This window comes from Caretta caretta, chromosome 3, assembly GCF_965140235.1.
Source record: "Caretta caretta isolate rCarCar2 chromosome 3, rCarCar1.hap1, whole genome shotgun sequence".
Lineage (NCBI taxonomy): Eukaryota > Metazoa > Chordata > Testudines > Cheloniidae > Caretta > Caretta caretta.
In genome coordinates, this window is record NC_134208.1 from 199303965 (window position 1) to 199318657 (window position 14693).

Below are 14693 nucleotides of genomic sequence, written 5' to 3' on the forward strand. Positions count from 1 at the left end.
TCAAGTTGATGGTTTCCTTTAAAATCTGCATCTATAATTAAAAATATAGTAATCAGTTAGCACCTATCAAAATCTCTCTATATATTATTGTTCTCCATGGTTGCTGATTGTTACAGCCATGACAAGGGGCCTCAGCATCATCTGACTTGTGCCCCTTAGTTTGTTCCCGGTGAGGTCCGTGTTTGGAGCCTCACCTTCCTTTGAGCCTGTCAGCCCCTCAGTTCCTAGGCTTGTCATCTTTTCCAGTTGCCTAGATGTTTGGAGGCAGCCTGGTGCAGGGTTTTCAGCACCTTGCTACCCAGGCCTTTCTGCCTCCCCTTCCTTCTCTGCACTCTTGCCTTACAGCAGGCTCTATTTCTTTTATTGGTTGCAGCAGTGGGTGCCTGCCTCCATGACTGGAAGCTCCAAGCTGCTTGCTTGTAAACAGGAGGGACTCTCCTCCCCCTTCTATGTTCAATATGGGGCTTGGTGGACCCCATTACATATCTTCCTCACAAGACTGAAGCCCTACCTTGGCTAGCATAGGCTACCTCCCTGGACAGAAAAAATGGTGTTGTGAGGCAAGGTTCCTGCTCAGTGCTGTATCTGAAAGGTATATGGTTGTAGCAACATCTCATGTCTGGTTTGTTTCTTTCATCACATTCAGCCAACATAAGGGAACAAGATCAGTAACTAGTGTGAACTTGTTTCCTAGGAGGTAGTAGTACCACAGGCTCTTGATTGCCCATTTGGCAGCCAAGAATTTTTTTTCTATCACTGAGTACACTTTCCCACAGGGGGAAGAGTTTCCAGCTGATAAATGGTCACTAATTAAGTGTTCCTCGTTTTCTGCATGCCCAGCTTGAGACCTAGGACTTGATTTGCAATGCTGAGCATTCACAGCTGTAACTGAACTCTGTGGAGCTGTGCCTTGAACATATAAGTACCCTGAAAAATCAGGTCCTAGATGTATTATATTGGGCACCGAAAGTTAGTGGAAACTTTTTATTAAACACCTTTAATATCCCTCCTTGCCAGAGGAAAAACCCTTCTTAACCCTTTCCAAAGGGTTAAGAAGCTAGGATAACCTCACTGGCACCTGACCAAAATGACCAATGAGGAGACAAGAGACTTTCAAAGCTGGAGGGGGAGGAGAAACAAAGGTTCTCTGTGTGTTTTTTGCCAGGAACAGAAAAGGAATGGAGTCTTAGAACTTAGTAAGTAATCTAGCTAGGTATGTGTTAGAATAAGTTGTGCTGAATGGAATGTAAATTCCTGTTTTTGTGTCTTTTTGTAACTTAAGATTTTGCCTAGAGGGATTCTCTATGTATTGAATCCGATTACCCTGTAAGGTATTTACCATCCTGATTTTACAGAGGGGATTCTTTTACTTTTTCTTCAATTAAAATTCTTCTTTTAAGAACCTAATTGCTTTTTTGTTGTTCTTAAGATCCAAGGGTTTGGGTCTGTGTTCACCTATGCAAATTGGTGAGGATTTTTATCAAGCCTTCCCCAGGAAAGGGGGTGTAGGGTTTGGGGAGGATTTTTTTGGGGGGGGGAGGAAGACGTTTCCAAACAGGCTCTTTCCCTCTTATATATTTGTTAGACGCTTGGTGGTGGCCAAAAAAAAAAGTCCAAGGGTAAAAGGTAAAATAGTTTGTACGTTGGGAAAGTTTTAACCTAAGCTGGTAAAAATAAGCTCAGGGGGGTTTTCATGTAGGTCCCCACATCTGTACCCTAGAGTTCAGAGTGGGGAAAGAACCTCGACAACCTGTCCTTGACATTCACTAAACATACCAGTGACAAAAGTCTTAACCCTGCCTATACGTTAGTGGATATTCTTCAATCCTCAGCTCCTGAGAGAATCACTCTCCCTATAAATGAAGTGATATTGGAACCTGCCAAATCTCTGTGGAATACTCTAGTGTTGATAAGCATACCAACAAGAGATATTATGTCCTCATACGATGTTAGGTACCTTTTAATTCCCTGGTTGTGACTGTGGCAAATGAGAGTGTGGCACGGGGAGGTATAAGTCTACTCCTAAAGTCTAAAAGGAGACATCTGATGGGAATGAGGGAGGCAGTATATTCAACTGCCTCAGGGCAAGTGTGCATTACCACCAGCAAACATTATTGTTTAAATAGGACTTTGTAAATTGTGACACAACGTTTTCAGCACTTCCAGGGAAGAATTTCAGGCATTTATTGCAGAGGACCATTTGGTGGCCAAGACTTTTTTTTTTTTAAATATAAACACAGTCAGCACTGGACATGACAAATGTTTTGTTCAGACTTACAGCTTCACCTGTGATGAGGAGAAGGGCCTTATGGCTACAGAACTCCAGCATAGCTTCGGAAGTTCAGGCCATAGAGTGCTTACCATTTGATGGTAGTTCCCCCCGAGAAAACTGATGAGACTTTTTGGACAAAGGGGGATTTTTTCCTAATATTTTGTATGAATACTGTGTGTACCTCAGTTTCCCTTATGTCCTGCATGGTTATCTAGGTGGTTGGAAAGGGTGGTTTATTTTTTGTAGTGATCCAGGTGATTGACACCTGGCTGTCTGAGGCTTCATGCCCATGACAAACCCAAAAGACAATGGCCCAGACATTTAGTGCCTAGCAACTAACTACCTAGACTGCCAACCCCTCTCCAGGAAACCAGCCCGTTTTGGCCAGCAGGAGGGTGGGGGAGAGGGGGGCGGAAAAAAAAAAAGCTAAGGAGGATGACCAGGTGACCTGTTTATCTTGGGAATCAGAACAAAGGATGGAGGAGGGGCCCTTTGGATGTGATATAGTATGGGTTTCTGGAAGCAAGATTCTCTTCAGGACTGGAGACAAAGAAGGGGCTCTGGGCTCAGGACTGACCCAGGTGGACTATGCTATAGCTTTCTATTCTTGATGCTGTGTTCCAGACATCTAATAAACCCTTCTGTTTTTACAACACTGTCTGAGAGTCACTCCAGTCTAAAGAGGTTGACGGTGCATTGCTCCCGTTGGGTGTACAAGTCTCCCTCAGGTGGCCAATTTAAGTGTGAAATGGGTGCTGAATGCTCCAAAGTTTGTACCTAGGAGGCAGTGAAGCCAAGGGTCTTACTCCAGTGAAAGAACAGGACCATAAGGGGGTTAACACTCTAAAGGGGTCCTTTCAGACACTTTTCCAGAGCCATGCGAGAACACCAGACCTGTGGATATGTGACAACTTTACATTTTTAAGGACTCCTGAGATACTTTACCATCTTTGGGGGTTTACACCCAGGCCACAAAGATATTATTTTGTGGGTCAGCAACACCACCAGCAGCATTGATCTCAGCAATACTTTTGCTAGTCATTCTACCATGCTAGGCAGCAATGCTTCTCCAGAAAAGGAGAAATCACAGAGAAGATCTTCTGGGTCTAGTTTTACCCAACCAGCCTATAGTCCATCTTTGGGGAGGCAGCATATTGGTCTTTCATATCAAGAGCAACATGCCAATTGTCAACATTTCAACCAAGTCTTGCTTCTACAGTGCTTGGGAAAGAACTACAGACAGATGGGTTCGAAGGACTGTGGAATCATGTTATGCTATACAGTTTCTTTCCATCCTGCCCTCCCATCCCACTACCCCATCCCACTACCCCATCTCTTTTCAGGGATGCTTCTCACAGAGCACTGCTTCTTCAGCAGGTCCAGACTTTGTGTGCTCTGGGAACTACAGAGGAAGTTCCTCCTTTTCTCATTGGGGGAAGGGGATTCTACTCTTAGTACCTCCTGATCCCCAAGTCCAGGGGAGAGGTAAGACCTATCCTTGATTTCCACAGTCTCAACAAATCTATCAAGTATATGAGATTCCACATTGTTACCCTGGCTACTATTCTTTCCCTGTCAAATCACAACTCATCTGCTGTTCTCAATCTTCAGGATGCCTATTTCTGTATGGTTGTTTTCGCAGGCTACAGAAAATTTCTGAGATTCCTTGTTGCCAGTCAACACTATCAGTACACAGTGCTCTCCTTTGACCTGTCACTCACCCCATGCATCTTTACCAAATGTATGACTGGTAGTGGCTTATTTCAGACAGAGGGGAATTCATGTCTTCCCCTACATAGATGATTGGCAGATCTGAGGAACAAATCCCCCGTCATGTCCACTTCACTGTGGACTTCTTGCATTGACTGAAGTAGATTTTGAACAAAGCAAAGTCAGCATTGACTCCAACTCAAAAAATGGAGTTCATTGGGGCCCCTACAAGTCTCTAAATTTGAAGGTCTTTCTCTGACATGAGCAATTCAGTTGAGTTACTTACCTGTATTGTAACTGCTGTTCTTTGAGATGTGGGTGCAGACATGCAGTCCACGATCCATCCTCTGAGCCTCCAGCCATGGGTTCCAGTGCGAAGGAACTGAGGGGTGTTGTGGCGCTGCTGCCCTTACATAGCCATGGGAGGGACTACAAGGGCCAAAAAGGGTGGGTGCTGCTTTGACAGATACTGCTAAGTAAAGTTCTCTGGCTTCAGTTTGCTGGGTGCCTGCATGCCTGAGCTGAATATTTCTCAAAGAGCAACAGTTACAATACAGATAAATAAACCATCTTTTTTGCAAGAAAGTTGTCAATGTTTAGAGAGAAATTCATTTCTCAGTCAAAGTATTACTAGAAGCTGCCACCATAAAAACATGTTAAAATAGTATGCTTCTGAAGTACAGATTCCCTGTAAAAGTTTGTTAATTCCAAAAGTTATATGCTAAATGAGTTGTGTAGAATTCTACATTTAATATTAAATCTGTAATTAAATCTGTTAAATTTGTATTAAATGCTACAAAAAGGAAGAAAGCTGTTAGTTTTATGCTGCATGATAAATGACTGTAGTGCCCTATTTTCCCCCTTGCATTTGTGTGTATCACAATTTAACACCCAAATTGTAAGGTAAAGACATGATTCCAATTAGATACTATCAACTAGTTTTTATAGTTTTTTTTAGCCACACACAAGGATTTATATTATCCAATGTAACTGAACATTTAGTTTTAACTTTCAGTTGTTGACAGTACCTGTTCAAAGACAGAAATTTCAGATTACTTCCTCCAATTTTGCCCTAATTTAAAAGAAAGTTACAGCTTTTTTGCTTAGCCCAGAATTTTGAAAGTTTGAAGCATATAATTAAAGTTATTGGTTCTGATTCTATAAAGAAAAGTTTTTAATTTGTGACACTAGCACTGTAAAAGAGATATGCAAACATTTAAATCAGTTTACAACTTGTTTAAATAATAATAAAAGTAATTAATATTTTAATGAAGTCTTTTTGACCCAAATTCGGAATCAAGATCTGCTTCTGTGGATCCCTGGGTTCATGTAGAGGTCTATTGATTTCCATGGGACTCTGTGCAGGCGCAAAGTCCATGCTAAAGGATTCCAATGTAGAACTGTGCTCTTAAATAGCAAGCATAAGATATTTACTTCTGACTGTTTAACCAGTATTTCTATCATGTTGGAAAACCAGTTTACATTCGCTCCGTTTGGGGTTTGACACTGCTAGTGTCACAATATTAGCTTTTAGTAACACGGCTACCTTCAAATATGCCAATATTAATTTAAAACTTAATGTACTTCCCTCCTCCCCCACCACTTTATTTATGCTGAGAACTGCATTTTACCTTTTGAACTTTCAAACTGCTGGGTGCAGTTTTCATGTAATGAAATTATGCCTTGTGGCAAACGGTATTGAGCATTAGTTAGTTACATCCCTTTGATCATTTATTCTGCTGTTAAATGTGTAATTTGCTAGTTTGCTTGTCTTGGGCAAATAAAATAAAGCTTTAGGCAGGTAATTACAAGTTTAGTTGGTTGACTTTTGTAACTGAAGGATAAAAAAAAGGAAATCATTCCCTTAGCTTCATTGGTTTTAATCCATTTTGTCAGGCAAATTTTTGGTCCATCAAATTATAATCATTCACCTGCCAGACAAAGAAAAATGTGTTGGTATATTTGCTCATGTATCTTAACATAAAATGGCATCTTTATAGTAAGTCATATATCCAATACCACAAATTACACTTAGCTAAAATGCCCATTTCTAGCCACACTAGCAAATAGGGGAATAAAGCATCAATTCAGTAAGGATGGAATAATTAAAGATTTTTTTCCAGGGAGAAGTGTAAGAGGCTTATCTTTCCGTTAAGAAGATTAATTGTATTTTCTAGTTTAGGTGCTAAACTGCATTTACTTAGCTTTTATCAGACACCTACCATTAATGTCAGTGAGTAAGTTTTCAGACTCTAAGGTCCCATCTACAGACTTTAATTTCTGCTGCTTAGGAGACCTTGTCCGCAGATCAGTCTTGCAGTGTAAATGGGAATGAACCATGTTTTCAGTTATTTTTCAAAAATACCTCAGATAAATAATATTCCCTACGTTTTGGGACAGTTAGTGAAGTCATTTACAGATTCAAAAAAAATTAAATTCAGATCCAATAAATTGTGTATTGGTATGTAACTGTGATCCTATTTCAGAGTAGCAGCCGCACTAGTCTGTATTTGCAAAAAGAAAACTAACAAATTTGTTAGTCTCTAAGGTGCGACAAGTACTCCTTTTCTTTTTGTGATCCTATTGTTACCTAGGGTTATCTGAACCCAAAGCTGTGGTAATTAATCTTGGTTTTCCAGGCGGTGTCAGGAAATAAATCAGTTGGGGGACACAGCACCTCTTGTCTAATAAATTATTGGTACACACAAGAGTGCTTCCATTCAAAAATCCTTGTTTTTATTGGTTACAAGGCATACATCTAAAATGGAAATAGTCTTAGGACTCCACAAAAAGAGTTACCCCAAGTCTGAGGTGGTATCAAACGACAGCAGCAGGGTTTCGGTGGCCAGCCTCTCTCCTAGCTGCTGGGGAGTTTGTCAGTGACTCCTTGTTGTTTTAAAAAAAAAAAAAAATTTACAAGCTTCTCCAAAGCAAACTCATAAATTCTATAGATTTTCTCAGAACAGAGCACATAACGCATAACCCCTACTAGACTAAATTTCCCTAGCAATAGCTAATAATAATTCATTCTTCTTCTAAGCAAAGTAACCTCAGAAAAATCATACAAACACTAGCACCCAGAATAAAGATCAGTTTTCCACACTCCCCACCGCTTCTCCTGAATCTGTCCTTTCACTTTATCTATCTTAGTTAGTAAAACTGTAGTTTACAGCTGTTAGTTCTGTCTGAGCCAAGGCCAGGTTTCTCCTGACACTGTGGTTTTCTCATTTCCAGCTTATGGGGGCTAAGTGCACAAGATGGCTGTGGGTTTTATCAAATCCAGTTCTCTTATAACACTATCACCTTTACGCTTTTCCTTTCTTCCCCTATCCTATCTGTTTCTAGAGAGTATCACAATGGGGACCCATTCCTGATAGAACCATATTATAAATGTAAAGGTCAGACAGTTTTCCTTCTAAAGAAAATACAGGATTTTTTCAACATTACTGAAATAGTGACATGATTGTTTTTCAGGTTATTTGCAGGTGGTAGCACTGCAGGCTAACCACAGAGAGGCAATTCAGTTCATGCTTACTCATGTAGGGAGCTGCAGAGGTGACATCCATTATTCCAGCCCAGAAGCTGGAAGAGCTGTCACGGAGTCCTGCAGAATTACACTACACTTAAATTTACCTCCTAACCTGTAGTAAAGGTGATCTCCTCCAGCCCCTACAGTAGTCCCTGCACCAAGCCTGGAAGCCTTTGTAACTGAAGCTCTGTATAAGGGGTCTGTGGTGTGCATGCACAGTTGAATTTCATCTCTGACATTGTCCATATAATCTAACTAGGACCCTACTGAGATACTGGTATGTTAGAATTATCTGCAAAGACTAAGTTAAAAGAATAACAAAATGTGTCTCTATATGTAAGAGTACATTCTGTTTGATCAGAAATTAAAATAATAAAAAATAGATGTTCTGATGGCTTTTGTTATTTTCAGAAACAGAAAAAAGTTTTGAAAACCATAAGGAAAAAAATGTTTCAAAACAGGTAAGTACGTCTCAAGATGGAGTTTGTGGGTTGATTGCTTGGGGGTTTTCCTCCCAAGCAGACTATGCTGTGTAGTCATCATGAAATATGGACATTGTCTATTATTCTTTTAATCAATGTAAAATGTTTTAAATAAGGAATTTACACTAGTCTGAGGCCAGGGACTCACTGTGTTCTGTCGTGGACCACTGACAGAACAGCACTGAAATACTAGAGCGAATGTTTAAGCCCAACATCTCAGAAAACATTAGATTTAGAAAGCATTCTATCATGAGATAATTGGAGATCCCCCTTTTGCTACTACATTAATGGTGCACCTAAAGTGGGGAAGAAGCTAGATAGTAATCAGAATCATACAGCTTTAAGGTCTGATGTCTTGCAACATGCTAAGTGTAGAAACACTTGAAGGACTAGTGCAAATGCTTTCAAGATCGGAAAGCCTTTCCCTGCACTAGTCCAGGGGTCCGCAAACCTTTCAGAAGCAGTGTGCTGAGTCTTCATTTGTTCACTCTAATTTAAGTTTTTGCGTGCCAGTAATACATTTTAATGTTTTTAGAAGCTCTTTCTATAAGTCAATAATAGAGAACTAAACTATTGTTGTATGTAAAGTAAATAAGGTTTTTAAAATGTTTAAGAAGCTTCATTTAAAATTAAATTAAAATTTGGCCAGGACCCGGGCAGTGTGACTGCCACTGAAAATCAGCTCGCGTGCCGCAGGTTGCCTACCCCTGCACTAGTCTTATACCAGTGATGGGGGGGGGATCCCTGAAACCCATGTAGGGTTGTTCTAGGATGAGGATATGCAAACAAATTTTGAAAAGTGGCCACTGATTTTGGATTTCTCAGATTTGAGGTCCAATATGAAGGCACCTTGAGCTTGATTTGCTGAACATCTGCATCCCCCACTAAAATGAAGTGAGTACTCAGCACTTCTGACAGTCAGGTTCTAGTTCCCTGATTCAGTGCCCACTGAAGTCAATGGAAAGGATCCTACTGATTTCAATGGGTACCAGATCTGACTCTAGCAATCTCAGATTGGACTTCCCAAAACTGAAGCACCCATAATTGGCAGATACTTACCAAATGTGATCAATTATGAGTTTAAAACTGCAGCTGTGGTATGTGTAAAATATGTTTATTAAATTTGCCTGGATAAGTTTTTTATTAGTGCACTTCTTGAAATGTTAGCCCATTTTGTGCAGAAATCTAGTTGAATTTCGATATTTTTACTTGAAATAAAAAGTTATTTGGAAGAAACTGTATTGTGCTTATGGTTTTGTTACAGAGAGAAATGTTTTCATAAACCTCCTTTCAATTCTAATCTTTTTCTGTTAAAGACTTGTCTATTTTATACTGAATCATATTTGCTTTTGTAGCCATTCTTCAAGTGAAGCAATATACTTATTTCTTATCTGAAGATCAGTCTGAAAGTAATGTTCATTTATTAAATAATTCAGCTTTTTCTGTGGACGTTGCTTAAAATACATTTGAGAAATAAAACTGATTTCTGGATTGGTAAACATTAAGACAAACAGCAGCAAGAGAAATATTATGTTCAACATGGGAGACTCTTACAATTTATGAAACAGTACCAGAATTCTGCATTTGAACTCTGCATCCTAAATTTTTTTTAAAGATTCTTATAGTAGGTTGTCATAACTAAGATTGCAAAACAATTTCCATTATAATTTATGTTTCTGAAGTCAAGAGTCAATCTCTTATTTTATTAGTTGATAATTTCTATGCCTAGTTTCTGTCTAGAAGTGAACACTTTGGAACATTTCAGCAAAATTCTTTTAGCCATTTTTCAGCTCTGGGAGAGATTAGAATCCATAGGGCCTAATCACATCAGCCACCCTATCAGAGGCTCATTCACCTGTACATCTACCAATATGATATATGCCATCATGTGCCAGCAGTGCCCCTCTGCCATGTACATTGGCCAAACCGGCCAGTCTCTACGTAAAAGAATAAATGGACACAAATCAGATGTCAAGAATTATAACATTCAAAAAATCAGTTGGAGAACACTTCAGCCTCTCTGGTCACTCGATTACAGACCTAAAAGTGGCAATTCAACAACAACAAAAAAACACTTCAAAAATAGACTCCAACAAGAGACTGCTGAATTGGAATTAATTTGCAAACTGTACACCATTACATTAGGCTTGAATAAAGATGAGGATTTGTCATTACATGAAGTAGAACTATTTCCCCATGTTTATTTCTATCCTTCCCCCCCACACACACACACCTTCCTCAGATGCTCTTGTCAACTGCCGGAAATGGCCCACCTTGATTATCACTTCAAAAGGGTTTTTTCCCCCTCTCCTGTTGGTAATAGCTCACCCTACCTGATCACTCTTGTTACTGTGTGTATGGTAACACCCATTGTTTCATGTTCTCTGTGTATATAAAATCTCCCCACTGTATTTTCCACTGCATGCATCTGATGAAGTGAGCTGTAGCTCAAGAAACCTTATGCTCAAATAAATTTGTTAGTGTCTAAGGTGCCACAAGTCCTCCTTTTCTTTTTGTGGATACAGACTAACACGGCTGCTACTCTGAAACCTAGTTTTCTCTTGTGTGCTGAGCCATGACAGAACACCTTTAACATGCCTCCTTAAACCTTAACAAGCTTTCTGACTTGGGGTTTCTTGGGAGGGTGTGGAGGAGCTCTGCACCTACCTAAACAGGTCTCTTTACTAAGAGTATCATGAAGGGGCACTGTGGCTGCTTTGTGGCTCCTTTTTACCAGGTTAGCCAGCACATATTGGTTACAAGACAACTGTCTAACTCAGGGGTGGGAAAAATACAGCCTGTGGGCTGGATCCGGCCCATCTAACATTTCTGTCCAGGCCACCAGGCTCTTTGGCTGCCCCTCACAATCTCTGGGCCACTAAAAGTACCACAGAGCAGTAGGGAATTCAGGCAGGCTGCCTTCCTGCCATGGCCCCAAGCCACTCCCAGAAGCAGCTGGCTGCTGCTGGCACATCTCTGCGTGCCCCTGGCAGGGAGTGAGGGAGGCAGCTCTGTGTTTCGTCCCTGCCTCCAGCACTGTCCTCACAGCTCCCATTGGAAACTGGCCAATGAGAGCTGCAAGGGCGGTGCTTGAGGGCAGTGCACAGAGACCCCAAGAGGTGCACAGATATGTGCCAGCAGCAGCTGGCTGCAGCCGCTTCCGGGAGCAACATGGGTCCATGGCATGCAGGCAACCTGCGTGAGCTTTGCTGCGCCTCCGGCCTGCCGCCACCTATGGTGAGCACCTCCCAGCCAAAGCCTGCACCCCCTCCCACACCCCAATCCCCTGCCCCAGGTCAGAACGCCTTCCTGCACCCACACTCCCTCCCAGACCCTGCACCTCCTCCTGCACCCCAATCCCCTACCCCAGCCTGGAGCCCCACTCCTGCACCAAACTCCTTCCCAGAGCCTTTACCCCCTTCTGCACCCCAACACTCTGCACCAGCCCAGAGCTCCCTCCTGCACCCCAACTCCCAGACCCCACACCCCCTCCATTAATATAGTAGAAATGTATGGCCTGTGACAACTTGCCAAAATGCGTGGAGTGGCCCCCCTGCAAAAATTATTGCCCACCCCTGGTCTAACTCTTCCCTTGTAGCTTTCTAGAGACTTTGAAGTCCATGAAGCTACACTGGTTTATAGCAGCTGAACATCTGACCCGTCAAGTTCAAAGCCTCCAATAATTTTTTGGGGATGTTATCTTGTAACTAGTAAATGGTGGTAATTTCCATTTGGTAGCCTCCATTTGTTAACAAAACCCTATTGCATTTCAAGTACCTTTTCCTGTCCCAAAAAGATATGTTAATCCAGTATTTCTTTTAGAATCTCTATCCTCTTGAATTAATGGCTTTAATCAAACAATATCAGTGAAAGGAACTGTGTGACATTTAATGGAATAGCTTCTCCCTGATGAGTGTTTTGTACCCACAGGAACCAGCTATTTGGACAAGCAGAAGTTAGCTATGTAAAACCGTATTGAGCCCAATTCTCTGTGACCCCTGCCCCTCGATGCTGCTCTGCTTGCATAAAGAGGATCGTAATAGCCCCCTCGGAACAACTCCAAGTGTCATAAGATTCCTCAATCAATGTAGAGCTGACAGAACAGCTCTACAGCAGTCCTCAACCCGGGTATGTCACATCTAGATGTAGCAGGTAAAATTCACATTCAACAATAGCCAACATCGGTCTTTTTGAATAACTATAGTGTTTTCTGTTCCTATTCTTCTGGAAGAATGCACAGCTTAATCTAGTGTCAAAAAGTGTATTATAACATTTATAAGCTGCACAACTACTAAATTAATGGCATATCAGAAACCTAATTTTGATTATTCTAACTGTGTGACTTTAGTGTTCATTTCAGTACTGTAGTAAGTTTACATAATCTTGCCTCTTTGAAATAGTTTCTGTAAAATATGGAACAGCAGAGTGCAATTCCATTAGCTTTTGCCATTTGATGATGATGATGCATGTTAGACATGTGAGTGAACAAAAAGATAAATTTACTATGGCATTGCTAAGAGGACACAATGCTTCTCCTAATAAATTCTTTGCATCTTTCCAAAGGGTCACAGCTATTCTTTCATCTTAGGGCTGGTTTACTGCCTACAGCAAAATTGGTTTTAATAGACTTACGCAAGCTTAAGAAGAGATGATCTAGTAATGTTTCATATTCAAAATATGAAAAAACCTTCCAGAGAAAATAGAAAGTGCTGCAACTCAACCATCTCATGCAAGTATAATTTCACCTGGAGGTAAAAGATATATATGCATGAACAAGATTCTCAGGCTGTAGAGAACAAATTATTTAAATATAATATTGTCAAGATTAGATAGATTTTAGTCACTTTGGTGGAAGTATTTTAAAAGAATTAAATTCAGTTAAAAGGGTGGGGAAATTCCAGCCCCTAGTCCAGCTAAATTTTTCTTGTCTCAGATCATTATTATTAAATAGCAAGTTTCACTGAGAAAGGAGAAAAACAAGGAAAATCCTGAATTAGAAGGCTTTGGTATCAGTTATTCCCAGAGAATGGAAATTCCTGGCTTATCTCAGCACAGTTCTACACTAGACTATGCAAGCAGCCAGACATTTAGACAAGTCATTTTCATGGTGGGCAATACCATAATACAGGTACTGTATCAAAGCAAAAATTAGGTGGGTGTTATAAAGTTTTAATTCAATCCAAGCAGGACCTTTAAATATCAAGCATACAGGGAAAGGCCTAACCTGAATGGACGTATATGTAGAGGTAGAGCTGTTGTAGCCATGTTAGTCCTATGATATTAGGGAGACAAGTTAAGGGAGGTAATATTTTTTATTGGACCAACTTCTGCTGGTTAGAGACAAGCTTTCAAAAGCTATTACCTAACTTACCCTGTCTCTACGATAATTGTAGGCAGGATGCTAGGAACTGACTGTGTCTACACTACTGCGGTAAGTTGACCTAAGTTACGCTACTTCAGTAGTGTGAATAATGTAACTCAAGTCGATGTAGCTTAGTTCGACTTACTGTGGTTTTTTGCACTACGCTGTGTCAATGGGAGACGCTCTTCCACCAACTTCCATTACTCTTCTCGGGGAGTTGGAGTACAGACAGTCTTCAGACTTACAACACAATTGGTTCCTTACAATTGCGTCATAAGTCAAACCTGCAATCTACTCCACTGCGGAACCAAGCTTTGTAAACTCAAAACCTATAGTTGTAAGTTGAATCAGGGTGTCAGTGTAGAAGTGCTGTAAGTGCTGTTCATCATAACTCAATCAACAAAGTTGAGGACTGCCTGTACTGCAGTTGATTGGAGAGTGCTCTGCCATTGACTCAGCTGGTCTTCAGACCCGTCGATTGCAGTAGCACCGATCTACCAATCTATATGGCCTGAGGCAGTGCACTGTATCCTTGTAAACTTTTCCTAAGGTGGATTGCTTATGAGAGCATGGGCCTCACTCATGCTGAGCTGAAGTTTCTGCCATCAGGAAGAGAAGCTTCCACATAAACTTGAACTCGTACATTCTCAGTGATTCAAAAGAAGTTTATCAGTTTAAATCAGACACTTGCTAGTACCTTCAAGTAGGCATAATTTGGCTTCAAGGCATCTGGAACAAAACTGATTTTTATTTTTAAACACACTGCTTTTGTATTATATTCAGAATTTCTTTGATTATTTTATAGTGCTCACAAGGATGTTAGATGCTTCACAGAAACAGTGTTTGCTCTGACAAGTTACTCCTGGAGGATTTCTGCACCAAAAAAAATTTAAAATTCTTCAAAATTCTGTATATTTTATTTGTCAATGTAACACAGTGTAATCATGCCAGTTTCAATTATTTTGGTAGTTTATTTCAAAATACCTGTCAGCAAGTATGTCTTTATTGTTACAGACAATTTGTTTTTAAACCACAAATAGGCAGATTAATACAGAACTTGAGTAATTTAAATTACAAGACAGATATATTTCCTGCACCTCTCAGAAGCGGTGCAATGGCTTGGGGGGAGTCAGGGGTAATGGAGGAGCTGAGGAAGTGGGAAGGAGCCTGGAAGGTTGTTGGGTGTGGGTGGGAGAAGTATGCTGCTGACTTATGGCGCCACAGCAGCCTCTGGTGGGTAAAAGGCACAACTGCAGCATTTCTGGGGCAGAATGTATTTTCTCTGGGGAAAAAAGGTTCTGCACCAGACATGAATTGTGTGTGCACACAGTCATGCAG

General features: G+C 40.7%; 1 protein-coding gene across 9 annotated transcripts in view; it reads left to right on the top strand.

The window, feature by feature from the left end:
* The window catches only part of SEL1L2 (SEL1L2 adaptor subunit of SYVN1 ubiquitin ligase), an 81854-nt gene that overhangs the window by 10168 nt on the left and 56993 nt on the right, over positions 1–14693 (top strand). For 7 of the 9 annotated variants that reach the window (XM_075127240.1, XM_075127232.1, XM_075127237.1 and 4 more), the window contains exon 2: positions 7923–7972. The exons of the other annotated variants lie outside the window; for them this stretch is intronic. In XM_075127240.1, coding sequence (XP_074983341.1) covers positions 7923–7972 — 50 coding nt within the window. The remainder of the gene's footprint in view (positions 1–7922; positions 7973–14693) is intronic. 9 annotated transcript variants of the gene reach the window in all.